At 43.8% G+C, this 27,039-nt stretch overlaps 2 protein-coding genes across 6 annotated transcripts in view; one reads left to right on the top strand and one right to left on the bottom strand.

Annotated features, from left to right (window-relative positions):
* Positions 1-4,008, bottom strand: part of DNAJC17 (DnaJ heat shock protein family (Hsp40) member C17) — a 34,237-nt gene extending 30,229 nt beyond the window's left edge. Inside the window, exon 1 of the mRNA XM_050954869.1 lies at positions 3,865-4,008. Coding sequence (XP_050810826.1) covers positions 3,865-3,942 — 78 coding nt within the window. The 5' untranslated portion in view covers positions 3,943-4,008. The remainder of the gene's footprint in view (positions 1-3,864) is intronic.
* Positions 4,009-4,301: 293 nt separating this feature from the next.
* ZFYVE19 (zinc finger FYVE-type containing 19) lies at positions 4,302-26,292 on the top strand. 5 transcript variants are annotated; one of them, XM_050954847.1, is made up of 12 exons: positions 4,302-4,436; positions 5,257-5,571; positions 6,458-6,579; positions 10,606-10,659; positions 11,184-11,344; positions 12,410-12,555; positions 15,001-15,115; positions 17,799-18,008; positions 19,534-19,613; positions 20,249-20,359; positions 22,961-23,124; positions 25,181-26,292. In XM_050954847.1, the coding sequence occupies exons 2-12, from the start codon at positions 5,518-5,520 to the stop codon at positions 25,251-25,253; spliced, it is 1,290 nt and encodes a 429-aa protein (XP_050810804.1). In that variant the 5' UTR covers positions 4,302-4,436; positions 5,257-5,517; the 3' UTR covers positions 25,254-26,292. The 5 variants fall into 5 exon arrangements, with proteins under 5 accessions (XP_050810804.1, XP_050810807.1, XP_050810806.1 ...); XM_050954850.1 differs by having other exon boundaries at positions 4,302-4,442; XM_050954849.1 differs by having other exon boundaries at positions 4,302-4,592.
* The last annotated feature ends 747 nt before the right edge of the window (positions 26,293-27,039 follow it).

Genomic DNA, 27,039 nt, shown 5'->3' with positions numbered 1-27,039 from the left:
GGAAATTTTGACCAAAGACTATACGATTTTAGTAATTGTCTCAGAGATCCATGTTAGTTTTAGGGTTTGGTTTTTTTCAACTATAGATATGCTGCTATAGAGATCATGTACATACAGTATTTCTTACCCTTCAAAGAGAAGTCAACAAAAATTTTACAAGCCACTGAATAGGATTTTAAAATCTGAGTTCTCTCTATCATAGGAAATCTTCATATGCAAGTATAAAATCAAGAAGAGTGACTTCCATCCATCTGCCAAAGAATCATTTTATTAATTGGCTAGAGGGAACCTGTGGTATTCAGACACCACCTGGTGGACATATATAAGTAACAGTAAAGGCAACCAGAGCTAAAACATAACAAACCTAAATCATGCACTTCCGTAAATGAGACTCCACTAAAAATAAAGTGACGTCTTCTCAAGGCATACATCATCCACAACATAGATAACTGTCAGAGGAACTCTCCAATGTGATGACATCTGTTAGGGCGTCCGAACAACTGACCCAGGGAAAAATAATTCCCCCCTCAGTCACAGTTTATGGTGATGCTTAGCTGGCTCCACTGTACAAAGATTGCCCAGTTCTCTGGAATGCTTCAAATACTTTATGTAAAGACATTGCTCTCCAGGTTGCTCATGTCACCTGCAGATTTGCCACATTTCTGTGCTGCACCTTCAATATAATCAAATTTTCAACTGGTAATACAAACTGGCAAGTCAAATGGTTAGTTTATGCCAAATTGGTAAATATAAGCCTTGATCCATGCAGGTTGTGTCTCGTGCTTGCGTGGAAGCACAGATTCCAATAGTGCTACCTGCATGGATCCAATGGCAAGCCCAGAGTCTCAGAAAACAGCTTCCATCAAAAGAATATGATGGAAGTTTTCAGGGTACTAGCATCTGCTCTTCACACAAATCCTTAAGCTTTCTGTTTCCCTATTGCAGGTAACTGAGAATTGCAGCGAATTTGTGAGAAATCATGAATACATTTGTGATGACCTGAGAAGTTTCAAATAATAGATTGGGAATGAATTCCCTGTGGAAATCCTGAGCTGTTAATGATATAGGTTAGATAAGATAAGCATATATGACAAAAATAAAGAAGAGCATTCCACAAACCTTTGAAGAATATTATTTATAGGAACATCTTAATAGATTTCCTTCTTAAAGGTTTTAACCCCCACCCTTTATAAATACGAAAGCATCAATGATGTCCATGAAGTTTCCTATACACATTCCTCATAAATAATCTACTGACTACACAAGGAAATCACATGATATAACAACAGGACCTCACCATTAAGTTCAAGAAATATAATTCAAAACTATTTAGAAGGTGTTCATATCCTTCCTTTCAATAAAATTGAAATTCATGACCATAGTCAGCCCTGGAGAAGTTGGGTGCAACTCCACTGAAGACAATGGAGCTCTGCCTCCTTATCCTGGTGTTAAATTTTGCTCCTATCTAATTAAAAGGACCCTTTCAACTTAAACATCATAATCCAGCTAAAACTTTACCTACTAATGTTACTGTAACTGAAAATTACAGGAAAAAAGTTATTTTATGTTAAGTTAAATTTTGTTTAATTGACAACACTTGGTATTTAGTCAATTTCATTGTTCCTCTTTCCCCTATTGTTTGTGTGGGTCTATAAAACAAGAGAGAAAAAACAGGATGAGGGGGGAAAAAAAGGGAAACGTAATTGCAAAACCACAGAGGTTTAAGGAGACTCATGCAGATTTAGTACCAGAAACTACTTTTAACTCTTTTTTGAAACTGGGGCCAGGATTTCATGCCACATATTTAAGACAAGAAGCCAGAAAATATAGTACAGTGACTATAGTAGAGATGGTGATCAGTGAACTAGCAAATATTGTCTGTCCTATCAAATACCAGCAACATGACTAAGAATTACAATGCAACAGTATAATAAAACAATTACCATACTAGGTATTAATAGGAGTATCCCATGCAAGATTAGTCCACACGATTAACAATCAGCTGACTTCCCCATAAAGTTAGCTAGGATGATTTAATTGGGAATTGGTCCTGCTTTGAGCAGGGGGTTGGACTAGATGACCTCCTGAGGTCCCTTCCAACCCTGATATTCTGTGATTCTTTAAATGTAACTTTAAAACTCAAGGAACCAATGCGTTACATAGTGTTCCAAATTAGAGCTCATACCAGGCCTAGTCTGTATATTCTTTTCTCTCACCTCTCCACCCTTCCCCCCTCCATCCCCCTAAATTCAAGGTTTCCTTCCCCCATTCTCTGTATGTGTGTTGTACATTTAGACTGCAAGTTCTTTAGGGCAGGGATCTGTTTTAGTCCATCTGTAAAGTACCTTGCAAGTTGGGACCCTTTCTACATAAATAATAAACCACGGTACTAACTAGGCTTCATAAGGGGGAAATGCAATCATTGTGTTCACCATGTTTCAAGAGAGGCAAATGAAGAGTTCACAGGTGAATAATGAAGATTATAAAAAATGTGGAATATAACAGAATAATGTTCACTCTAGAGAAAGGAGCAAAGGCAGGCACAGCAACTCCCTATAAATAGGTAAAAAAATGTTATATGACAGGTTCCTGTTATTTTCACTGAGTGAGAACACAACAAGGAATACTGGGTTAAACTGGGAAATAAAGAAGTTACACAATCATCAGCAAAGACCTGAGGCAGCTCTAATCTACACCAGGGTCCAAGCAGGCCCCCAGACAGCCCCAGAATGCAAAGATACCAGAAAGCAGTCCTTGTTCCCTCTCTGAACTGAGCAGCTTTATGTGGAATGCCAAATGGGGCCCAAATGTATCTACTGAGTTTAACTCTTGTGAGTCTGACTAGATACAGTAGGTTTCTTTTGTTTTAATCCTATTTATTTCTCTATTCTTAATCTTTGTTTTAGAACATTTCAACAGCCTATGACTAAAACAAATGTTAACACGTGATCCAGTAACTAAGTCAGCCTTCCGACCTCTTGTGAGAGGGAGAAAATGGTATCTATCTTGGAGCACGGGGATGAGTGTCATGACATTAGAACCAAGTGTTGTGGCTCTGCTGAATGAGTGCAATCCAGATACAGCTGTGAATGGAACAGATGCATGAAAAGCCAGTGGCCCATGATGAAGGTATAATGACAGAAGCTTACAAACATTCATGAGATTTTTACGGACATCATAAAGAGAATTATGACAAGCTAGATGTTTTATAAGGTTTTTTAAACAAGTTACATGTATCAACCTGCATTTTCTTTGCCCTTCCTATCATCTTGTCACCGTCCACACAAAAAAAACTGTTTGGGGATTTGTCCTGCTCTGAGCAGGGGGCTGGACTAGATGATCTCCTGAGGCCCCTTTCAGCCCTGATATTCTATCATTCTAAGAGCTTTCTCGTCAGTAGCTGTTGCCATATGGCACACCACAGTACCTCTCTGCCTCAAGAGCTCATCTCAAAACATCTTCCCCAGTCCCATACTGTCACTTCTTAAACATCAGCAGAAGCAGAGAGAAATTTGTTCCCTCCCCATGTTATTTAACCCGTAAAGGTGCTCCAGGGTTTAGCATCCCACACACAACATGTGACTAACATCTCTGGTCAGTGTTCATGGTGGCAATGAACACGAGTCACTACAGAGGCTGCCACTTTTCTACCGCTGACCCCGCACCAGGGGCAGCCCCACAGGTGCTTTCCCATACTGGGGGCAGGGAGAGCGCCCAGGCCGCCCTGTATTTCTGGTAGCGCACAGCCGCCGTCACCGTGGTGTCAGACCCCGGGGCGGCCACGCGCTGCAGGGAGCGTCCGCCAACTGGGCGGGGGGGCCGGGAGCCCGGCGCCCTATGACCCCTCCCCGGTCAGGCCCTGACCTCCTTGTCCGAAGACTTCTCCCCGACCCCCAGCAGGGCGTAGAGGTCCAGCTGCAACAGCTCCTTATCGACCGCCATCTCCACTACACCCCTACAGCCCGGGGCCTCCGGCCGCCAGGTACCCTTTGCGCCGCTGGCCCTGGTTATCCCCGCCCCCTCGACCCTGCACCACTGGCTGATGGGATATGTAGTCTCTCCAGCCTCCGACTGACCGCTGGTTCTTAGAGCCCTTCGGGGAAGCGGAACTACAACTACCACAATGCCTCCCACGGCCCACCAGGAAGGGCTCTCTCTGGCCAACCGGCAAATCACCGCTCCCGGCAGGCTCTGCGCAGCAGGGGGGTGCGCATTATCTGGGAAGTGTAGTTTTTTTATTAAACCATATCGTTCTGCGGAAGGGGATTGGATGGGTGTAAGGACTACAACTTCCATCGGGCCGTGCGCTGCCATTGCTGTGTTCTTGGCTATCTCGGGTTCTGATGGGATGTGGGCAGCAAAGTCTCCGAGCCGTGAACTGGAGTGGGTGTATTAACCCCTTTCCGCTAGAGTCGGTGATGCGAGGGTCTCAGCAGGTTAGGGTGACCACACAGCAAGTTTGAAAAATCAGGACGGGGGTGGGGGGTAGTAGGAGCCTATATAAGAAAAAGCCCCAAAAATCAAGACTATCACTATGAAATTGGGACATCTGGTCACCCCATGCAGGTGCTGGGGCAAAAGTGGCTCTATAGGTGAAAAGCCTTGTGGTTTGGGAGTCGTGCGCTGATTTGTGTGGGGTTTGCACTGACTAGGCCTCTTGAGTCCAGACTCTCGCTGTGATTACTATTGGTACAGTATGTGTGTAGTATTGCAGCTTTCCATGACACTGATTTGGATTGGGAGCTTCTGGGACCTGGGATTTTTGTCATTTTGTGCATTTGTATGGTGTGGAGCAGTCTATGCTGCCAAATACATAATAGTTTTATGGCAAAATATGCTAAAGCAGGACTTAAATTTCTGCTTTGGAGAGGTGGCATCCTAAATATGCAAACTTGTACACTACAAAGACAAAGAGTTGTGTCGCACCTTATAGACTAACAGACGTATTGGAGCATGAGCTTTCGTGGGTGAATACCCACTTTGTTGGATGTTAGTCTATAAGGTGCCACAGAACTCTTTGCCTCTTTTACAGATCCAGACTAACACAGCTACCCCTCTGATACTCAGTACAAAGACAGTAAATGTTGTTATTGCTGATTGGCTTTGCAGAACAAGGCAAGTTAGACTGGTGGTGATTTGGAGGAAAGGGGGAGCACTTGGTGTGTCTTATCCTAGCCTTAAGCTGTCAGAACAGTCATGTAAGATAACAGCAAATTATAATGTTATTTATTGTTAACAATAATGCTTTCATTAAAGGATTGTCTGTAAAAGTTAAACAAGGATCAGATCCTTTCTTCTCTCTCTGCTGAAAGACTCTGGGACCATCATTTCTATAACCAGCTGTGCAGCAAGTAAACTGAAATGCCATAATTCATCATCTCCCCCAACACGCTCCTGCCTCTGAAGGAGAAGAATATTCAAGGACGGCTCTGTCTGGTCAAATAGACAGCTTCAGGAGATAAATTATTTCTTTTTGTATATCTGTGAGAGAGTGAGCGTGCGTTCTCCATTAGCACTATGGATAGAAGGTGTTATGGCTGTGCATCCAAGTTTACTCTCTTCAGAAAAGAGGCAAGTCTCTCTTGAACACTAGATACAAGATCTGGCCCTAAAAAGCCAGTTAGGCAGGCAGCTGAGTGAGATTCCCCGTGGCAATGTTTGATCAATGCCATCTGAAACTCCAACAGTTTGAGGCCCCTTATAGTAACCCCACCTCCCACTCTCCACTTTACATTCTATAGTTCAAACCTGCTGCGCTTCCTTGGCTCTAAGCACGTGTTTTTGTGTGTGTGTCTGTGTTTTCCTTAATTGTATATTAATGACACAGACACGTTAACCTCTCTGTGTTTAAAACATGTAGGAATTGCTATAACACAGCGTTTCTGAAACTGGGGGTTGTGACCCCATTTTAATGGGATCGGCAGGCTCACATTAAACTTGCTGGGAACTGGGGCTGAAGCTAAAGCCCGAGCCTCATTGTCCCGGGCGATGGGACTTGGGCTTTGGCTTCAGCCCTGGGTGGTGGGGCTCAGGCCACAGGCCCGCTGTCCAGGGCTGAAGCCCTTGGGCTTTGCCCCCCCTCCCTTACTATACTATGGAAGGAGATGATATTCCTGACTCCAGCAGGTAATCAGCTTATGTCCTAAAGGCTGATACTCTTATGCTGTTTATTCTAACTAGTGTAGCTGCAACTACTATTCTTATTCTTACAAATATTTAATTCTCTTTTTAAACTTACAAACAAGCACATATCTTATCTCTGAAGTACTTTTGATGTGGAAGTTGCTCCTGCCTGGTGCATATCCAGAGAGATGAAGTGGGTATTCACCCACGAAAGCTCATGCTCCAATACGTCTGTTAGTCTTCAAGGTGCCACAGGACTCTTTGCTGAGTTTATATTTTACAGAGTTGTTGCAGCCAGCCAGTGAAACCCTTGTGCTTCCTTGCTTCTTCTCAGTGTGGGTGCAAGAACTGTGGGAGGGCATTCTGCTCAGGCTGCCTTGGGTTCAGCGCCCTTGTTCCCCGTTATGGGAATACTCAGCAGAAGGTGTGCAAGCAGTGTCATGGAGAGCTAAGCAGGTAAGATGGGAGACTTGGGCACAGTCTGTGTGTTTATATACTCTGTTGTTTTTTTGTTTCAGCCTCTGGTGTCACAATGCAGATTTTGATCCACTTCCCTTTTTATAACTCCACTTTACATAGCCACTTGTATGCCGTCCATAAACTAACATGCCAAACTAGTCCTTTACTGAGCTGTTACCATGTGGGTTTCAGTTCCAAGTATCCATACAACTGTATAGTACAGGGGTGAGCAAATGTTTTGTCCCGAGGGCCACATCTAGAAATTGTATGGCGGGCCATGAATGCTCATGAAATTGAGGTTGGGGTGCAGGAGGAGGTGAGGGCTCTGGCTGGGCATGTGGGCTCCAGAGGGGGGCCAGAAATGAGGCATTCAGGGTGCAGGAGGGGGCTCCAGCTGGGGCGCAGGGTGGGGGTGAGGGCTGTGCTAGGGATGTAGGCTCTGGGGTGGGGCTGGAGATGAGGCGTTTGGCGTGTAGGAGAGTGTTCCAGGCTGGGACCAAGGGTTTTGGAGGGCAGGAGGGGGATCAGGGCTGGGGCAGGAGGTTGGGGTGCAGGGGGATGGCTCAGGGGTGCAGGCTTCGGGCAGCACTTACCTCAAATGGCTCCTGGAAGCAGCGGCATGTCCCCCCTTTGGCTCCTACAAGGAGGCGTGGCTGTCTGCAGGCACCACCCCTGCAGCTCCCATTGGCCACAGTTCCCAGCCAATGGGAGCAGCAGGGGTGATGTTTGGGGTGCGGGCAGTATGTGGAGCAGAGCCCCTTCGTCACGCCTCAGCATAGGAACTGGAAGGGGGACATGCTGCTGCTTTCAGGAGCCACTCGGAGCAGCCCCCAACCCTGCTCCCCAGCTGGAGCACCGGAGCAGGGCAAGCCCCAGACCCCCCTCCACAGAGGGAGCTCAAGGGCTGGATTAAAATGACTGGTGGGCTGGATGCAGCCCACAGGCTGTAGTTTGCCCACCCCTGGTAAAAGCAGCAAAGAAACTGGTTTTGTAGTTGGCAAGCCATTCACAGTCTTTGTTTAATCCTGAGCTGATGGTGTCAAATTTGCAGATGAACTGAAGCTCAGCAGTTTCTCTTTGAAGTCTGGTCCTGAAGTTTTTTTGCTGCAGGATGGCCACCTTAAGGTCTACTATAGTGTGGCCAGGGAGGTTGAAGTGTTCTCCTACAGGTTTTTGTACATTGCCATTCCTAATATCTGATTTGTGTCTGTTTATCCTTTTCCGTAGCGACTGTCCAGTTTGGCCGATGTACATAGCAGAGGGGCATTGCTGGCATATGATGGCGTATATTACATTGGTGGACGTGCAGATGAATGAACCGGTGATGGTGTGGCTGATCTGGTTAGGCCCTGTGATGGTGTCGCTGGTGTAGATATGTGGGCAGAGTTGGCATCGAGGTTTGTTGCATGGATTGGTTCCTGAGCTAGAGTTACTATGGTGCGGTGTGCAGTTACTGGTGAGAATATGTTTCAGGTTGCCAGGTCGCCTGTGGGTGAGGACTGGCCTGCCACCCAAGGCCTGTGAAAGTGTGGGATCATTGTCCAGGATGGGTTGTAGATCCCTGATGATGCGTTGGAGAGGTTTTAGCTGGGGACTGTATGTGATGGCCAGTGGAGTCCTGTTGGTTTCTTTTTGGGGTTTGTCTTGCAGTAGGAGGCTTCTGGGAACATGTCTGGCTCTGTTGATCTGTTTCCTTATTTCCTCGTGTGGGTATTGTAGTTTTGAGACTGCTTGGTGGAGATTTTGTAGGTGTTGGTCTCTGTCTGAGGAGTTAGAGCAGATACGGTTGTACCTCAGTGCTTGGCTGTAGACAATGGATCGTGTGATGTGCCCGGGATGGAAGCTGGAGGCATGAAGGTAGGCATAGCGGTCGGTAGGTTTTCGGTATAGGGTGGTGGTAATGTGACCATCACTTATTTGCACTGTGGTGTCTAGGAAGTGGACCTCCCATGTAGATTGGTCCAGGCTGAGGTTGATGGTGGAGTGGCAGCTGTTGAAATCATGGTGGAATTTTTCCAGAGTCTCCTTCCCATGGGTCCAGATGATGAAGATGTCATCAATGTAGCGTAGGTAGAGAAGGGGCATGAGTGGATGAGAGCTGAGGAAGCGTTGTTCCAGGTCGGCCATAAAAATATTGGCATATTATGGGGCCATGCTTCCATCCCGGGCACATCACGTGATCCATTGTCTACAGCCAAGCACTGAGGTACAACCGCATCTGCTCTAACCCCTCAGGCAGAGACCAACACCTACAAAATCTCCACCAAGCAGTCTCAAAACTACGATACCCGCACGAGGAAACAAGGAAACAGATCAACAGAGCCAGACGTGTCCCCAGAAGCCTCCTACTGCAAGACAAACCCCAAAAAGAAACCAACAGGACTCCACTGGCCATCACATACAGTCCCCAGCTAAAACCTCTCCAACGCATCATCAGGGATCTACAACCCATCCTGGACAATAATCCCACACTTTCACAGGCCTTGGGTGGCAGGCCAGTCCTCACCCACAGGCGACCTGGCAACCTGAAACATATTCTCACCAGTAACTGCACACTGCACCATAGTAACTCTAGCTCAGGAACCAATCCATGCAACAAACCTCGATGCCAACTCTGCCCACATATCTACACCAGCGACACCATCACAGGACCTAACCAGATCAGCCACACCATCACTGGTTCATTCATCTGCATGTCCACCAATGTAATATACGCCATCATATGCCAGTAATGCCCCTCTGCTATGTACATCGGCCAAACTGGACAGTCGCTACGGAAAAGGATAAACAGACACAAATCAGATATTAGGAATGGCAATATACAAAAACCTGTAGGAGAACACTTCAACCTCCCCGGCCACACTATAGCAGACCTTAAGGTGGCCATCCTGCAGCAAAAAAACTTCAGGACCAGACTTCAAAGAGAAACTGCTGAGCTTCAGTTCATCTGCAAATTTGACACCATCAGCTCAGGATTAAACAAAGACTGTGAATGGCTTGCCAACTACAAAACCAGTTTCTCCTCCCTTGGTTTTCACACCTCAACGGCTAGAACAGGGCCTCATCCTCCCTGATTGAACTACCTCATTATCTTTAGCTTGCCTGCATATATATACCTGCCCCTGGAAATTTCCACTACATGCATCTGACGAAGTGGGTATTCACCCACGAAAGCTCATGCTCCAAAACATCTGTTAGTCTATAAGGTGCCACAGGATTCTTTGCTGCTTTTACAGATACAGACTAACACGGCTACCCCTCTGATACTTGACACCCCTGGTATAGTATCTGAGCAGCTTGGTGATAAGGTGATTGGAAGTGTTGCCACTAATTCAAAAAAAAAACAAAAATAATCCACCTTCACTGTTTCAGAGGCCTAGATGTCATGTATAATCTGAAGATTTAAGGTTTGTGGGATTGATTTTGTTGTAAGAGAAAAAATATTCACAGTCTTCCAGCTTTGAAAGCCTCAGATGCATAGCTGCAGGTTGCATAGTTAAGCACACAAATCAGGACATGCAGAGTTAAGATTAGCATATAATCAGGTATCATAGATCTCTAACTCAATATGTTGTAAAATATAATTATAATAGTTTGTATTCTATAACCATTTCTGTAATATATTATAATGTATAATCATTGTTTGCATTTTAAAACATTTACGTCATATAATTTTGTATTTTGAAAGTGATGTAAGGCACATCTCTTTCCCAAGGCTTCCCACTGATTGTGAGCTAGGAGAACCCAGAGTCTTCATCTCCAAGTCTCTCTCCATTCGTTGCCTCTTTCTAACTGCAAGCTGCCACAGAGAGTGGTGTCTGTGCTCCTCTTATTGTGAAATACTGATGACACATTTTAAACGAAGTAAATTTTGCCCAGGTACTATGACGATGAGTGCCTTAGCAAAGTGCATCATAATTTCTCTAGATTTGAAAGACAGAGGATGTGCGGTTGTAGTATTATCTGGACATCTGTCTGAGGTCTGTGTTTTACAGTTGAGATGTTTATGTTTTTGCTTTCCAGAGGAGTGTCTCAGACTAGTACAGCTAGATGGTCTCCACCAGAGAACTACAAAAAGTGAGTTTTGCTAATTAGTCCAGCCTATTTGAATCTTTAGATGGATATTCTTTTGGTTCTTGGCCTCTGTGTTGAGACTGCCAGAAAGAAGGTGGGCTTTTGACATGGACCCGTCTCTGCTTGGAACTGGACTGAGAACAGCAGCTCTTTCAGTTAGGTCACCAAACAGCCACCTCATGGTAATAACTTTTGGCTGCTATAGACCATGGCTGAATTCAGACCTGTAATCTGGAACTGAAAGGTTCCATGTTTCTTTACTAGTCATCCAGTCTACTTTTTGACCATTTTATATTGGTGCTGCTGTGAGAGGAATGGTTTTCCTTAGTCCTTGGGAGGATCTCTGCTTCCCCAGTCCCTAATCCATCCTAGCAAAGTCAGGAGCAGGAATAAAGGAGTTTTCCATATTCTGTCCTATATCATCTTTCCCTAAATAGCATGTTTGTAGAGTAGCTTGCAGAAGATGCCTTCCTAATTCTTGTTCTAAGCACCTGCTCCAAGTTATGCTTGTTTTTTCCTTGTCACAGGCGTGTAGCAGCTCTTGAGGCCAAGCAGAACCAGCCGACGGGTCTGCAGAAAGGCCCTGTGAAACCCCAAGGTGGGGCAGGCTCCAGATATCAGGGGCTGTCAAAGGAGGATCGAGCTATTGCAGAGAGGCTGGAGAGGCTTAAGGAGGAAACAAAGCCCAGTGAGTTTCCTAGTACGGTGGAGGCTTCCTGCATCTGAGCAGAGGTTCCGTTGCTGCTGATGAGCTGTACAAATATCAAGGGTGACTGCACAGTCACAACAGTCGGTGCATTATAGACTAGCCTCCAGTCATGGAAGCTGGTGGGAGAAAGCTGCCTATGGAAGCCAGGTCCTGCCCATGCTGTCAGAGCAGTGGATACCTGGGCCCCATTCCCTGGGCTGCTCCTCTCCAGCGCACACATTTTGCTGCCCTGGACCTCTGCTTTCTCACTGGTTTGCCTAGTGCAGTCATTATCTTGCATGTCTTGACACAGTGAAATAAGCTGCATGTTTACATCTGTCCTGGGCATGTCCCTGTGGAGGATAACATGGTAATGATAGGAACAAAGTGAAACAGGGGACTGCGCACGGTGCTGTTACTGTGTGGCCAAACTGTTGTGCAGAGGTCACACGTGGGAATGCTTTGACTGAAGTACTGGGTCTTGCCAAGGCCAGTGCAGGGCTCCATGGGACTACACTTTGCCCATTCCTGCTTCCAGGAGCAAACAAAGGAAAGCTGACTTCAGTAGGCAGTTCTAGGATGCTTGAATGGGAAATGGCAGCAATGGACTGTCTGGCTTCAAAGTGAGAAGTGTAACATGCTTTTCGCTTTCACTCCCAGTTAGGTTAGTGCTGCAAACTTCATGGCTGGGAGATGTACAGGGGAGGAGGCAGTGGCTAGAATTAAGTGGTGGATGATAGCATTAGACCAGTGCCCTAATCATTTCAAGATACATGAGTCACACAGTAGCAGGACCCTTGTATGTGGACATAGTAACAGTTTTTATTGGAAGAGACCTCCTTTTTGGAAGAACACATTACAGCAATCAAGAGAGTTTTAAGCAAACCACAGGGGATGTTGGTTATGGCTCTGGCCAATTATTCCTGGCTGTGATCAGTGAAGTGAGGGAGGCTTTTCTTAGCTGTCCAGGGCCCCATTCTCAAAAAAAAAAAAAATATTCCAAGACACCAAAACTATAAAAGTCATTTGCTTGCTGTAAACAAACAGAGTTAGTCTGAATTGCAGAGTCTATCCCGTCTCAAGCTGAGATAGAATCTAGGCTTGCAGCACTGAAGGATGACCCCAGCAAACCCATTCCATCCATACGGGAAATGGAAGACCGTCTGGCTGCCCTGCAGGGAAGAGCCCTTCCATCCAAAACTCCCAGACCGGTAAGATCCCCTGGTCTCCTTGTGTCAGTTCTTGCCAGTTTCTCTATCTGAGCTCTCCCAGCAGTTGTAGTGTCCCAAGAGATTTCAGAGGCATATCAGGCCCTTCCTCCTGCTTCATTGATTCATGTCCACCTGGCTGCTTCAGAAATATCCTTATTAGCTGCCAGGTTGTGGTGTAAGAGTCCATTGTCACGCTCCAGAATTGAACTAAGGGTACGTATTCTTCAGCTTGATGAGGACTCAGAGATGTGAGGCAGTGCCACAAATGGCCCACCAAATGATTGTTAGTTTAGTGCTAGAAACTGTTGGAAAAGGAGCCTCCCTCCCTGAGATTCAGGTGAGACTTTAACGGTTAGGCTGTTAGCTGTTTTATGTGGGTGGACCTGGCTTGAGGGGGAGCATTGTCTGGAGGTTAAAACTTGGCACTGGGAGTCAAGAGTCCAGGTTTCTAGTCCCAGCTCTGCCATCAGCTTGCTTTGTAACTTTGAGAAGAAATCTGTGGCCTGATTTTCAGAAGTGCTGAGAACACACAACTCTCATTGAAGTCAGTGAGATCTGGGGGTGCTCCCCACCTCTGAATATCGAGCTATTAACCTCTCTCTGCTGTATTTTTTCCATCTATGAAAAAAGGTGATAATACTTGCCTACTTCTGAAGGTTGATGTGATGTTCACTAGTGCTTTTAGATTCTTGCTTGAAAGATGACATATCAGCTCAAGGGATTCTTATTAAATAATGAAGTGATCAAATGAATGGCAACTTAAAAAAAACAGATTAATAATAACTAATTTGGAGTGAGATAAGAAAATATTTCCTCTTGAACTGTGAATACGAGACTATGCTAGAAGTTCACCTGTCAAAAGAAAACTAACTTTTATGAACTCATCAATGAAGATAAAACATGGCTTCTGTATAGAGAGATGTCAGAAATGCCTTCCAAGAGTGTGGCACAACATCCCAAACAGTGAACAGAGCGCCAAATGTTTAAAACAGTATTTACATTGAGACACAGCTGGGTCATGTTTAACCCCAAATTTAGGTGGTGGTTGTTTGTATGTTTAAAAAAAAAATAATCCAAAACTGAAATAGGACATTTGCAAAAGTTTCCATAACTTAACCAGAATAAAAATAAACACTCCTCTACAATATTGACAGCTCAAATGTTGTAGCCTAGTGATAGGACACACACACTTGAAAGTGAAACTGAGCAGGAATTAAAGTGCAACTGGTTAGCATTCATCGCAAATGTTCATTGCCTACTGAGAGAAATGCAAAATAGATTATTAACAATGTCAAGTGTTCTTTAAAACATAAATATGGGCATTTTTAAAAAGAAACCTTATTTTTAACTGGACAGGTTCCCCTTGATGATCCACATAAATTGTAGTGGACTATTTCACTATATAGGATATTTACATTTTACGGCCAAGATTTTCTAAAAATTGGTACTAACTTTAGGCTTCTAAATCCATATCTAGCTGTAAGTGGCCTGATTTTTCAAAGCTATCTATTTATCTTAGGCACTTATAGGTCCTCTATCACTGCAGTTTCTTTGATGTGTTTATCCTCACAGCACCCCTGGGAGGAAGGGAAGTGTGATTATCCTCATTTTACAGGGGAAACAAAGGCTCAGAGAGATTAAAGGCTTGTCAACACGTAAAACACAAAGGCAGTATAGCTTTGCCGCTGCAACTTTTCATTGTAGACACTACCTAAACTGATGAGGGATTCTCCTTTTGGCACAGGTAATCTGGCTCCTGAGAAGTAGTAGCTAGGTTGATGGAAGAATTCTTCTGTCAGCCTAGCACCATCTATACTGGGATTTAGATTGGCTTCACTGTCCCTCCCAGGGGTGTGGTTTTTTCACACCCTTGAGCGATATAGTTATGCTGCACTAATTTTCTAGGGTAGACCAGGCATAAGTGACTTGCTCATGGTCACACAGGAAGTCTGTGGTGGAGCAGGGGAACTGAACCCATCTTTCTAAATCTCAGTTTAGGTCCTAGCCACACTCTCTCCTTTTTCAAAACAATTTCCACTGACTTATATGGGAGCTGCTGCATGGTTTCCAAACAGCTGTGAAAACTGGACCACTTATTCTGGTGCCTAAGTGTTGGGCCCAGTGTCACAGTAAGAATCAGTATCAGAGCTGGAATTAGATTGCATCCGTTCCTGGCTCCCAGTTCTGTGCTTGGATTAGCTGGTTGACTTCAGTAGAAACTGTGCATGCTCAACTTCTCTGAAAATCAGGCCCAGAGCACCTCAAGTTGGGCACCCAGAAATTGAGGCACCTAGCATTAGTGGATGCTTTTGGAAATGTTGGTCTCAATTAGGATAGTCTCATAATTGGTTACACAATTTTTCAGATTTTTCAATTTGTTTCCTTCCATCGCCTGTTTAACACTCTCTTACAGCTTTCTCCCATGCACCCTCTCTGTTTTTCCAGGTGCACCAGCCCCCTGATACCAGAACCCAAGTTCAACAGTCTGATGACCTGTTGACCCAGCTGGCTGAGGAAGTTGCCATTGATGAGAGTTATAGTCCAGGAGCCCAGCCTCAAGGTATTTGTTATCATTGGCTTCAAACAGTTTTTCTTAAGGACACTACATACACCATAATATAATAGCAAATTTTTTTTTTAAGTACATCAGAAGCAGGCAGCCTGCTAAATCACCAGTGGGGCCACTGGACGATCAAGGTGCTAAAGGAGCACTCAAAGATGATAAGGCCATTGCAGAGAAACTAAATGAATTCTTTGCATCGGTCTTCATGGCTGAGGATGTGGGAGAGATTCCCAAACCTGAGCCATTCTTTTTAGATGACAGATCTGAGGAACTGTCCCAGACTGAGATATCATCAGAGGAGGTTTTGGAACAAATTGATAAATTAAACAGCAATAAGTCACCAGGACCAGCTAGTATTCACCCAAGAGTTCTGAAGGAATTCAAATGTGAAATTGCAGAACTACTAATTGTAGTCTGTAACCTGTCATTTAAATCAGCTTCTGTACCAGATGACTGGAGGATAGCTAATGTGACCCCAATTTTTAAAAAGTGCTCCAGAGGTGATCCCGGCAATTACAGGCCCGCAAGCCTGACTTCAGTACCGGGCAAACTGATTGAAACTATAATAAAGACATATTATAAAGACAAATATTGTCAGACATATAGATGAACATAATTTGTTGAGGAAGAGTCAACATGGTTTTAATAAAGAGAAACCATGCCTCACCAATCTACTAGAATTATTTGAGGGGGGTCAAGAAGCATGTAGACCAAGGGGATCCAGTGGATATAGTGTACTTAGATGTTCAGAAAGCCTTTGAGAAGGTCCCTCACCAAAGGCTCTTATGCAAAGTAAGCTGCCATGGGATAAGAGGGAAGGTGCTTTCATGGACTGGTAACTGGTTAAAAGATAGGAAACAAAGGGTAGGTATAAATGGTCAGTTTTCAGAATGGCGAGAGGTAAATAGAGGTGTCCCCCAGGGGTGTGCACTGGGCCCAGTACTATTCAACATATTCATAAATGATTTGGAAAAAGGGGTAAACAGTGAGGTGGCAAAATTTGCAGATGATACAAAATTACTAAAGATAGTTAAGACTCAGGCAGACTGCGAAGAGCTACAAAAGAATGTTTCAAAACTGGGTGACTGGGCAACAAAATGGCAGATTAAATTTAATGTTGATTAAAAACAAAGTAATGCACATTGGAAAGCATAATCCCAACTATTCATATGAAATGATGGGGTCTAAATTAGCTGTTACCACTCAAGAAAGAGATCTTGGAGTCATTGTGGATTGTTCTCTGAAAACATCCACTCAATGTGCAGCGGCAGTCAAAAAAGCAAACAGAATGCTGGGAATAATTAAGAAAGTGATACATAATAAGACAGAAAATATCATGTTGCCTCTATATAAATCCAGGTACACCCGCATCTTGAATACTGTGTGTAGATGTGGTCGCTCCATCTCAATGAAGATATATTGGAATTGGAAAGGGTTCAGAAAAGGGCAACAAAAATTATTAGGGGTATGGAACGGCTTCCATATTAGGAGAGATTAATAAGACTGGGACTTTTCAGCTTGGAAAACAGCTGGCTAAGGGGAGATATGGTTGAGGTCTATAAAATCATGACGTGTGTAGAGAAAGTAGATAAGGAAGTATGGTTTACTACTTCTCATAACACAAGAACTAGAGGTCACCAAATGAAATTAATAGACAGCAGGTTTAAAACAAATAAAAGGAAGTATTTCTTCACACAATGCCCAGTCAACCTATGGAACTCCTTGCCAGAGGATATTGTGAAGGCCAAGACCATAACAGGGTTCAAAAAAGAGCTAGATAAATTAATGGAGGATAGGTCCATCAATGGCTTTTAGCCAGGATGGGCAGAAAGGGTGTCTCTAGTCTCTGTTTGCCAGAAGCTGGGAATGAGCAACAGGGGATGGATCACTTGATGATTACCTGTTCTGTTCATTCCCCCTAGGGCACCTGGTACTGGCCACTGTCGGAAGACAGGGTACTGGCTAGATGGACCTTTGGTCTGACCCAGTAGGGCCATTTTTATGTTCTTATGTGTGTTATAATGAGAAGGAAGTAGGTACCTCCCAAAACACCAGAATTAAAAGTGTGCCAAGTATCCTGCCTTATCCCTACCTCCCCCTTACCAACACACAATGTTGACCAAGAGCAGCAGCCCAGACCTATGTTGATTTGCCACTGTCCCAGCCTGTGTGGTTACGTTTCCCTTTTCAATGGTAATATTGTTGGATTATTTTTCTCTATTTTTTATGGTAGCCCAGTCTGGGGAGGAACAATTTTTAGAATTTCCAGTCCTTCCATGTTCTGTTAGATGGTTCACATGGTAGTAGTAAGATCTTGGGACACTAGTCTGGCCAGAGCCGTGCCCAGCATCCCCTGTGGTTTTCTTAAAACTCTTTTGATTGCTGTAATGTGTAATTCTGAAAAGGGTGTCTTCTTCCATGGGACCCCAGTAAAAACTGCACTGTGACTCCGTTACTATGCCCACATACAAGGGTCCTTCTACTCTGTGACTCATTTACCTTGAAACTCATCAGTACTTTTAGCTATGGAAAAGAGACAGCTGTGCAGCAGAACAGCAGACATCTCCACAGTAAGAGTCAAGAGTTCTGTTACTCTTAGTCCATTCTTTTAATGGCATGGGCTATGCCTGGAGAGGGTTGCCATTGTAACACCTACATGCTCTGTCTGGCTGTGTTCCAGCTGTTAATACCCAGACCCTGAATAATCTCAATCGGAGAAGTGAGGGCGGCAGCAGCACTGCTGATCTGGACCCAAAACAGCTGGAGGAGGAGAAGAATAAACTTCTGGCAGAGGCCGCTGCTGAGCTGAGGGAGGAGAACACTAGGGAGGAGAAAATCCTAGAAGTTGCAAAGAAACTGGCAGCACTCAGAGGCCAGGACCCTGAGAAAGGTGAGTAATAGGAAGAAACACTAGGTTGTGCTGAAGAAGAACAGGACAGTGTTAGCTTGGTGGTAGCGTCTCTTTGTCATGCTGGGAGAAGTTGGAGCTTTTACATGAAGATTAACCTCCATTTAGCAATGGGAAGATGTTACAGCTGGAGGGAATCACATCTTTACTAGAATTGGACTGTCCTTTGATGACAGGATTTGGGGTCCAGTTGTTAAGCTGTATGGAGTAGTCCAGGATTATGAAAACTAGGGGTTGAGGCCTGTCATAAACAGATAGCTAAGGGTTAATGTCTCTTTCACCTGGAAAGAAGTAACCTGAAACACCTGACCAGAGGACCAATCAGGAAACAAGACTTTTTCAAATCTGGGTGCAGGGAAGTTTATGTCTGAGTTCTTTGTCTTCTGCCTGTCTCTCTCTCGGCTATGGGAGGATTTCTGTTTCCTGCTTTCTAATCTTCCGTTTCCAAGTTGTGAGTACAGAGATCATAAAACAATAGGGGTTATTGTTTTTTTCTTTTGTATTTACATGGTATAGTTGCTGGAGTGCTTTGAATTGTATTCTTTTTGAATAAGGCTGTTTATTCATATTTCTTTTAAGCAATTGACCCTGTATTTGTCACCTTAATACAGAGAGACCATTTTGATATATTTTTCTTTCTTTTTACATAAAGCTTTCTTTTTAAGACCTGTTGGAGTTTTTCTTTAGTGGGGAACTCCAGGGAACTGAATCTGTGCTCACCAGGGAATTGGTGGGAGGAAGAAGTCAGGGGGAAATCTGTGTGTGTTAGATTTACTAGCCTGACTTTGCATACCCTCTGGGTGAAGAGGGAAGTACTTCTGTTTCCAGGACTGGAAATAGGGTGGAATCCCTCTGTTTAGATTCACGGAGCTTGCTTCTGTGTATCTCTCCAGGAACACCTGGAGGGGGGAAGGGAAAAGGTTTATTTCCCTTTGTTGTGAGACTCAAGGGATTTGGGTCTTGGGGTCCCCAGGAAAGGTTTTTAGGGGGACCAGAGTGCCCCAAAACACTCTAATTTTTTGGGTGGTGGAAGCTTTACCAGGTCCAAGCTGGTAACTAAGCTTGGAGGTTTTCATGCTAACCCCCATATTTTGGACGCTAAGGTCCAAATCTGGGACTAGGTTATGACAAGGCCCACTAGGGGTGAAGCTGTGTGGATGAACTCCCTTTGCCCCATACCCAACCCAACAGCTAATTCTAACGTGCCAAGACTTGTTTAATTATGCCCCTTTAAATGCATTTTTTTCCTTCCTTCACCCCCAACTTTTGGAAAAAAAATGTTCTCTCTCTTCCAACCAGACCCATCCCAAAAGGAGATGCCGGTGTGCGTTCCCTCCAGTGTACCATTTACTTTGCAAAACCCAGTACTGGGTTGAGGGTTGTGATGCAAGATCAAATTCAACTCCCCATGCCGAGCACAGACAGTGTCCCTTGAGATGTGAAATGGCAACAGATGCTATTCTGGTGTAGCTCACTGTAGCCTCATAACTTTCCACTCCTCTTGCAGTTACTTTGGAAGACTATAAGCTCCCTGACAGTGATGAGGAGCTGACGGAGGAAGAAGCCATTCAGCGAGTCCTAAAACAGGTCAGGAACAGCTGTTGGGACTCCGCTTGCTTTCCTCTTAAATAATCCTAGCATTTTTATTACCTATTTAGTGTGCAATGACCCTGTCGTCTGTCCCTGGGCCAGGGTCTTGCTCTCTCAGATCTTTCACATCTAAAGCTAACTCCACCTCAAAGTGATTAGCAGAGCAGTTCTGTAGCCCAGCTGGCTAAGGTTGCAGACTATGTTCTGTCATTGTGTGCATCTGACTTGCCCTTTCTTGGTTCCTTCCTGTGTGGATATGTGACTTCCCTGTCTCGAGAGCCCCATGTATCTCTGGAGTTTGCCACAGAACGTAGGTCCTGACAGCCATGGAGTACACAGTCTCTTGTGTTTTTTCTCTTTCATGCACACATTCTTTCTTTCTCTCTCTCTCTCTCTCATCCCTTTTCTCTCTTGATTGCTGCACATCTGACATCCCTGCCCCTAGGCAGGAGATGATGTAGTGCAGCTCGCTTTATAAAGGCAGTTCTCCCTCCCTGCAGACCTCTCAGCTATAACATTTGGGCTTCTCTAGAGAATTTGGTGATTAAGGGAGGGGAAAGAAGTTTTGCTCCAGGAGAGAGGCTCACGTAGGAGTTTGAAACAAAAGACTTCTTACTTTCTTTTGTTCCCAGCTCACTGAGGAAGCAGCTCTGGATGAAGCAAGCGGCTTCAACATCCCTGCCGATCAGGCCACCCACCCAGCAACCTCACAGCAGAACACAGCCAAGAAAGCAAAGCTAAAGGTCTGTGAGCCAGTCAAGCCCTCTTGAAATGACTTGTTCCAGTTCCTGATACAACACAGCTCTGTGTAACTCAAATCTCAGTCCTGCTCTGAGGCTGCCTTACAGTGGTACTTACTGTACTGTAAGTTCCCAAAACCAGAGCATAGCGAAGAGCTACCAACCTGCTTTCCCTGGGTTGGCAGGCTGAGGAGGTGAATGGCTCAACCGGCTTTTCCAAGGCCATCCAACACTGACTGTACTTTGCGTCTCCCCCCTGCTGGCCAGCTTTAACAGAGCTCTCTATCTGGAGCATGGCTCCTTGAAAACCAGCCATCAGCAGGACTGGATGGCACCCTCTGCAATCAGAGGACCTGGTCAGCGAGGAAGATACAAAAGAAGGGATTCCTAACCCATCAGTGTAATTACACAGAACATAAGCTACAGTCTAGAGAGCCTGATCCTGCACTGCTGAGGTCAATAGGAGCTTTTCCACTGGCTCCAATGTGTATAGGATCAGGTCTGTAAAGAACAGTAGGTAATCAAGTGCCTATGTTCTTTTATAATGTCAGTGCATGGAATTAGTTAAAGGATGCCATATATTGATGGCTATTCCAGCCTGTCACATAGCAGCATGTACACGATCTCTGTTACATGTCAGAAGAATCAAATGAATCTGTGATCTCCATGTAATTGAAATGTCTGTCCTCAGTGAGAAAACATCTTTAATTACAGATGTTATCAATGCGTCAGTGTTAAAGCTTTCTGACCCTGACCTTTCACGATCATTAGTGTGAATGTAATTATATTATTATAAAAACAAACATCATTAGGGCTGGGCCAAATTTTTTTGACCAAAAGATTTTGCAGATTTGTCTCATGTGCCAAATAGTTTTGGTTGGGGAAAAAAGAAAAAAGCTCAGAAAATTGAAAAGTTTAGTTTTCTGACACTTTCAAAATGAAATGCTTTGATTTTTTTTGATTCAAAACAATTTTTTTATTAGAAATTTCCTTTCAATTTTATTAAGAAAAATAAAAACATTTAAACCTCTAAATCTAAACCAAAGTTTTTGTTTCAGGTAAAATTAAACATTTAACTCAACCTGAAACAAGATTGTTTTCAATGTTTTGGTTTTGCTAAAATGTTCAAAAGAATTTCACTTTGGATCAGCCTGATACAATTTAAAAGAATAAATAAATTCGGAACTGCCACCAAACAGAAAAATCAGTTATTCACCCAGGTCCATTTATTGTTTTGCTGGGAAACAGTTTTTGAAATCTTTGAAGAATGTTCTGACACTTTCTCCAAATAGATATGTGGCTTCTGGAGTGCTAAGCTTCTACCTGTGACTCTTTTATCACCATAAAAGAGACAGGGTAAGTGAGGTAATATCTTTTATCGAACCAACTTCTGTTGGTGAAAGAGAGAAGCTTTCAAGCTCCGCAGAGCTCTTCTTCAGGTGTCTCTCACGAACAGAAGTTGGTCCGATATAAGATATTACCTCATCCACCTTGTCTCTCTCATATCCTGGGAACAACATGGCTACAACAACACTGTTGTCACAGCAAGGGCAGTATAAATCTAAGGAGACCAATGGTCTTGTAGTTAAGGCATTGCACTTGGGAGATTTTGAGTTCCATTCAGAGCGCTACCATAGAATTCCTGTGTGACCCTGGGTAAGTCACAGAGCCTCTCTCTGTCTCGATTCCCCGTCTACAAAGTGGAGAGAGAGTAATACTTCCTTTCCCCCAACCCTTGTCTGTCTGGACTGTTAAGATTGTAAGCTCTTTGCAGCAGGGATTGTCTCTTCTTGCCTGTACAGTGCCTTGCCCAGTGAGATCCTGACTGGGGCCTCTAAGCATTGCCATTTGCCACAACACAGATAATAACTGTAGGTGGATATTGGTGACATCAAACAAGCAGGAGAAGCTATCTGCCTATCACAAAGATAAAAGCATGTGCAATCTGGGTGGGAGCATTTATTTTTTAGTTAGGGAATTAGGAAAATGTGTGTGCAAACAAGTGCTTGGACTCCAGGCAAGCTTGCTGTGCAGAGTTTGGCGTCTGCAAAGGTTGGACATCCTTGATGTAAAGACACAGAAGTAGTATATGTGTAATTATGACCAGCATATATTAGAACAGGGGTAGGCAACCTATGGCACAGGTGCCGAAGGTGGCATGCGAGGTGATTTTCAGTGGCACTCACACTGCCCAGGTCCTGGCCACGGGTCTGAGGGACTCTGCATTTTAATTTAATTTTAAATGATGCTTCTTAAACATTTTAAAATCCTTATTTACTTTACATACAACAATAGTTTAGTTATATATTATGGACTTATAGAAAGAGACCTTCTAAAAACATTAAAATGTATTACTGGCACGCGAAACCTTAAATCAGAGTGAATAAATGAAGACTCGGCACACCACTTCTGAAAGGTTGCTGACCCCAGTATTAGAATGTAAGTGCTGTATGTCTCTGTTCTGGACAGAACCACACTGTAAAAACCCTCCCCAGTTGCTGTCCCAGGTGAGATGATCCTCACCCAGCACAGTTCAGTCTAATTATCCTAAATTATCCCAATCTGACCCCTGATTTTTATTTATCTGATTTATTCCTGTATTAGATCCAAGCTCCAACTGCCACAGCTAGTGCTAAGAAACCCATCCCAATTGCTAAGGCAGAAGACAGTGATGAGGAGGAGTTACCATGGTGCTGTATCTGCAACGAAAATGCCACATTGCGCTGCCATGACTGCGATGATGATCTCTACTGCCAGCGATGCTTCCGGTAACTGTGATAACGCCTTTTGGCTAGAGATACCCATCAAGATGAAACCTAGTTCTCCATGCCAAGTTAGAATTACAGAAGTGTAGAACTAGAAGGGACCTCAAGAAGTCATCTAGTCCAGTCCACTGCACTCATGGCAGGACTAAGTATTATCTAGACCATTTCTGACAGGTGTTCGTCTAACCTGTTCTTAAAACTCCAATGATTGAGATTCCACAACCTCTCTAGGCAATTTATTCCAGTGCTTAACCACCCGGATAGTTAATTTTACCTCATGTCCAACCTAAACTGCCCTTGCTGCAATTTAAGCCCATTGCTTCTTGTCCTATCCTCAGAGGTTAAGGAGAACAATTTTTCTCCCTCCTCCTTGTAACAATCCTTTATGTTGCATGGTTTAGTGGATGTTTCTTCTACTAAATGGAAGAGAAGGAGAAATTTGAGATGCTCAAGAGTCAGATTGTTACCTCACTCTTTCAGGAAATAGTTTTATAGCACCATTAATTTAGACTAGCTAGCATGGAAGTACAAGCACTATCATCATGCTTCAGGGCATAAACTGGGATCAGGAAACAATGTTCCTTTCATACTATGGTAGTGCATGCTCTAGGTGTATCATGGTGAGGACGTTATGCCTTTTTCTGAAGCAGTTACACTAGCCATTGCTGAAGACAAGATGTGCGAGACCAATGTTCAGGTTTGGAGATTACTGTGGTTTGTTAATGACCTTGAAGAATGGGTCAGAACAGACTCACTGGCTGAGAGATCAGCTAGGAGGAAAGTGTGGGATCTACAAGGAAAGAACCGTGGCCTTAGACTATGTAAAATTTCCTTTTTTTCCCTGAATTTGGTGATTCCTGAAGCACTTGAAATTGGAGAGTTTTTATATTTTATGTACCAAAGGCTTCTAGCTCTCAGTTGAGCAATGCAATATTTGCAATTTTAACTTCTAAACACTTAAGGCTTTTGCATTCTGTCAGCATGTTATAAATCTCTGGTTTAAGAACTTATTTCCCTTCAGTGCAAGACTGTTCTGTCTTGGCTTCTAATTTTATTTTCATCATTATTTCTCTTTCTAAAGCACTGGAGTTTCTTGATTTCCGAGGGTAGTGTTGTATGGACACTGACTAACTTGAAGTGTGAAACAGAAACCAGATGGTAGATTGAGATGATCTCTGATGTTCATTCTGTCATTTCATGGCCTATTGATGGTTCTGCAGAAACCAATGCAATGGAGGGGGTGGTGAGAGTGAATATATTAAAATAATAAGGACATACCTAACTGGTAATACTAAATAAGTTTAAGGAGAAACACATCAGCCAGATAACGGAGCAGTAAGAGGCAGAGATGAGAAAAGCAGCAGAGTGGCAGGGTATTACATTAAGTCAGCTGTACGCTGAAGATCAAGGTTTGTGTCTTCAGTCAATAAATAACCCTTCCTGCCTGAAATTGAGCAGAAATTAATTGAGCAGGGATTTTGCCCTCTGCAATTCATTTGCAGTGCCATGTGCAACAGATTATAATCACAGCTCTTATTACATGCCTCTTACCCACTGTCCTGAGAATGCAGCAAAGAGTCTTGTGGCACCTTATAGACTAACAGACGTATTGGAGCATGAGCCATCTGATGAAGTGAGTATTCACCCATGAAAGCTCATGCTCTAATATGTCTGTTAGTCTATAAGGTGCCACAGGACTCTTTGCAGCTTTTACAGATCCAGACTAACACGGCTACCCCTCTGAAACTTGTCCTGAGAATGTATCACTAATTATATGAACATGAATATTTCAGAGAGACCCTTTGTCATTTTTCTCTCCAGAAGTCAGAGGACAGAATGAAGTTTTCTGAATTAGCAGGCAGTCTTCCTCTTCATAAAGAACTTTCCAGGGCAATTTTAAAAAAAACTCAGCTGTCAGTCTTGATAAAGCCAATAGTTAGTCAAAAGTATCGGTGGGGATTGTCTCTTGCTTGCATTAGCTGGATGAGGCTCTGTGCAGCTGCTACTGCTGGGTAGGCTGGTCTGCACAACCTATCTTCAATTCTTGTTTGCCTTTCAGGGAAGGCCATGATGAGTTTGACCGGAAGGAGCACTGCACATCTAGCTATCGTCCTCCTTGTAAGCAGAAATGAGTCCTTGAGCTGTGAAAAGAGAAGAAGATGCAAAACAGAGATACAGAGGGAGTTGTCAAGTTGGGAAGAGTCCACAAGGGCATGTGCTTGCTACCAAAACAGAGGATCTTTTGAACAATTTGAGGAACTTCTGTAATTCCAGAGAAGCTTGGCGAAATGTGACTCCCCTCCCCAAGCATAGCCAGGGAAACATGGCTGGGAATGAAGTGCACGCTCTGCATACATGAGAGTTTAAGCCAGTGGAACGTTAGAAAATGGATTAGTTGATATAAATGTAAATAGTGTGAATTTAAAACAGGGGGCATTTGGATGATGGTAAAGCTAGGGAAAGAGCATGAATTTAAGCCATTGTGAGGCTGCATGATGAATAATTTCCTGCTTTTGCTAATAATTTACACATTTTGTTCAAAAAAGATGACAAGGCAAGTTAAATTAAGAAAAGATAAAATTCTTCATGGCTTGATCAGATAGGTGATAAGATCTCTGAAGTGTAATAAAGGAATGTGTGTAGGGAAAGCTCTTGAGAATTTCTGAAATTATTTTACAGGGTGTCATCCTGCAGTCATGCCCTGTGACCTCAGTTCTAATGCCAGATGGATCAAAAAATGAAATGAAAGGCCTTGCTGTTTTTTGACATACTCTGGCTGGATGTGAGAGGACATGAGGTGACCTAAAACTGTAGTATAGCGTTGCTGGGGGCTTGCTAAACAGCAGCTGTGTTCTTCCCCAGTAGTGGCTGCATTTTATTGGTGGATGATGTCATTCCTGTATCTGAAACGCATTCTGGAGTCCGTCAGGATGGAAGGTGCTTTATAAATGTAAAATACTAATAATGAGCTGAATTCTGTTGTCAAATAGGTATGTGAGAATTCTGTTGAAGTCAATGAGAGTTGTACACATTTGTCTAAGAGCAGAATTTGGCCTGATGCAATTATTAGAATCACTGGTAGACTAAAGATACTACCCGCTGCTACCTCCACTGCCCCCACATATTTCTGTTCCTATGAATGAATACATTAAATGGAACTCTATTCTTGCCCATCTCTGGTGCCTGTCCTGGTGCAAATCACAGATCCCTAAGACCAAAGTCATTGGGGTTATGCACTGACCTGGCAAAATTCACTCTCTCTAATACAGTTCTGAGTAAGCCATAGGTGGCTGAAGTTCTGTTTATATTAACAGTGGCCGTGCCTATCTCCTTAGTACAGAGCTTTGGGATAGCTGAGTAGGAAAGGTTTTGGATTATTATGATGTAATGCTGACAAAAAGCCCAGCACTCACAAGATGATAATAAACAGTTCCTGGTCTGAGGAGGTTAGTCTAAAAGAGGAAAACCAAGATTCATTTCTGGGTTTTACTGCATAGGAGTGGGAGCCATTTCATAATTATTGGACTGGAATGATTACTCAGATAGCTAACGACCTACACTTACAGAAAGGCTCTGCCTTGTTCCCTTTGTGGCTCAGTATTTTCAGGGGGCGAGGGGAGTTACTGCTGTTCAAATGTCTGCTGTCTGTTTGATTTTTAAGAGGCGTCTCTGTGTAGTATTTGTCCAAACTGCTCCAGCAGTAAGTCTTAATCCTGACTCCCCTCCAGACATTCAGACTATATGCATTCAATTATTTGCTTCACAGCTACTTCTCTTAAACACCTGACCCTGACCTGTGGGTTAATTACGCCTAGGTGAGTCTCAGCACCATCCCATTGAACTTCCTGGATTCCTCAGCCACAGTTGAACTTGTAGCTATTTATACAGTCAGGGGGACCCTGTGAGCCCTAACAAGTG

Source organism: Gopherus flavomarginatus, chromosome 5 (genome assembly GCF_025201925.1).
Source record: "Gopherus flavomarginatus isolate rGopFla2 chromosome 5, rGopFla2.mat.asm, whole genome shotgun sequence".
NCBI lineage: Eukaryota > Metazoa > Chordata > Testudines > Testudinidae > Gopherus > Gopherus flavomarginatus.
This window is presented reverse-complemented; position numbering and strand designations above follow the sequence as displayed.

Excerpts from the sequence above, each read along its gene's own strand:
- ZFYVE19 (XM_050954845.1), top strand. The coding sequence starts at position 4,344 with ATGGGATGTGGGCAGCAAAGTCTCCGAGCCGTGAACTGGAGTGGGTGT. Across the intron at positions 10,660-11,183 it reads CCACCAGAGAACTACAAAAA|GCGTGTAGCAGCTCTTGAGG; the intron begins GTGAGTTTTGCT and ends TCCTTGTCACAG. Across the intron at positions 15,116-17,798 it reads TCCAGGAGCCCAGCCTCAAG|CTGTTAATACCCAGACCCTG; the intron begins GTATTTGTTATC and ends GCTGTGTTCCAG.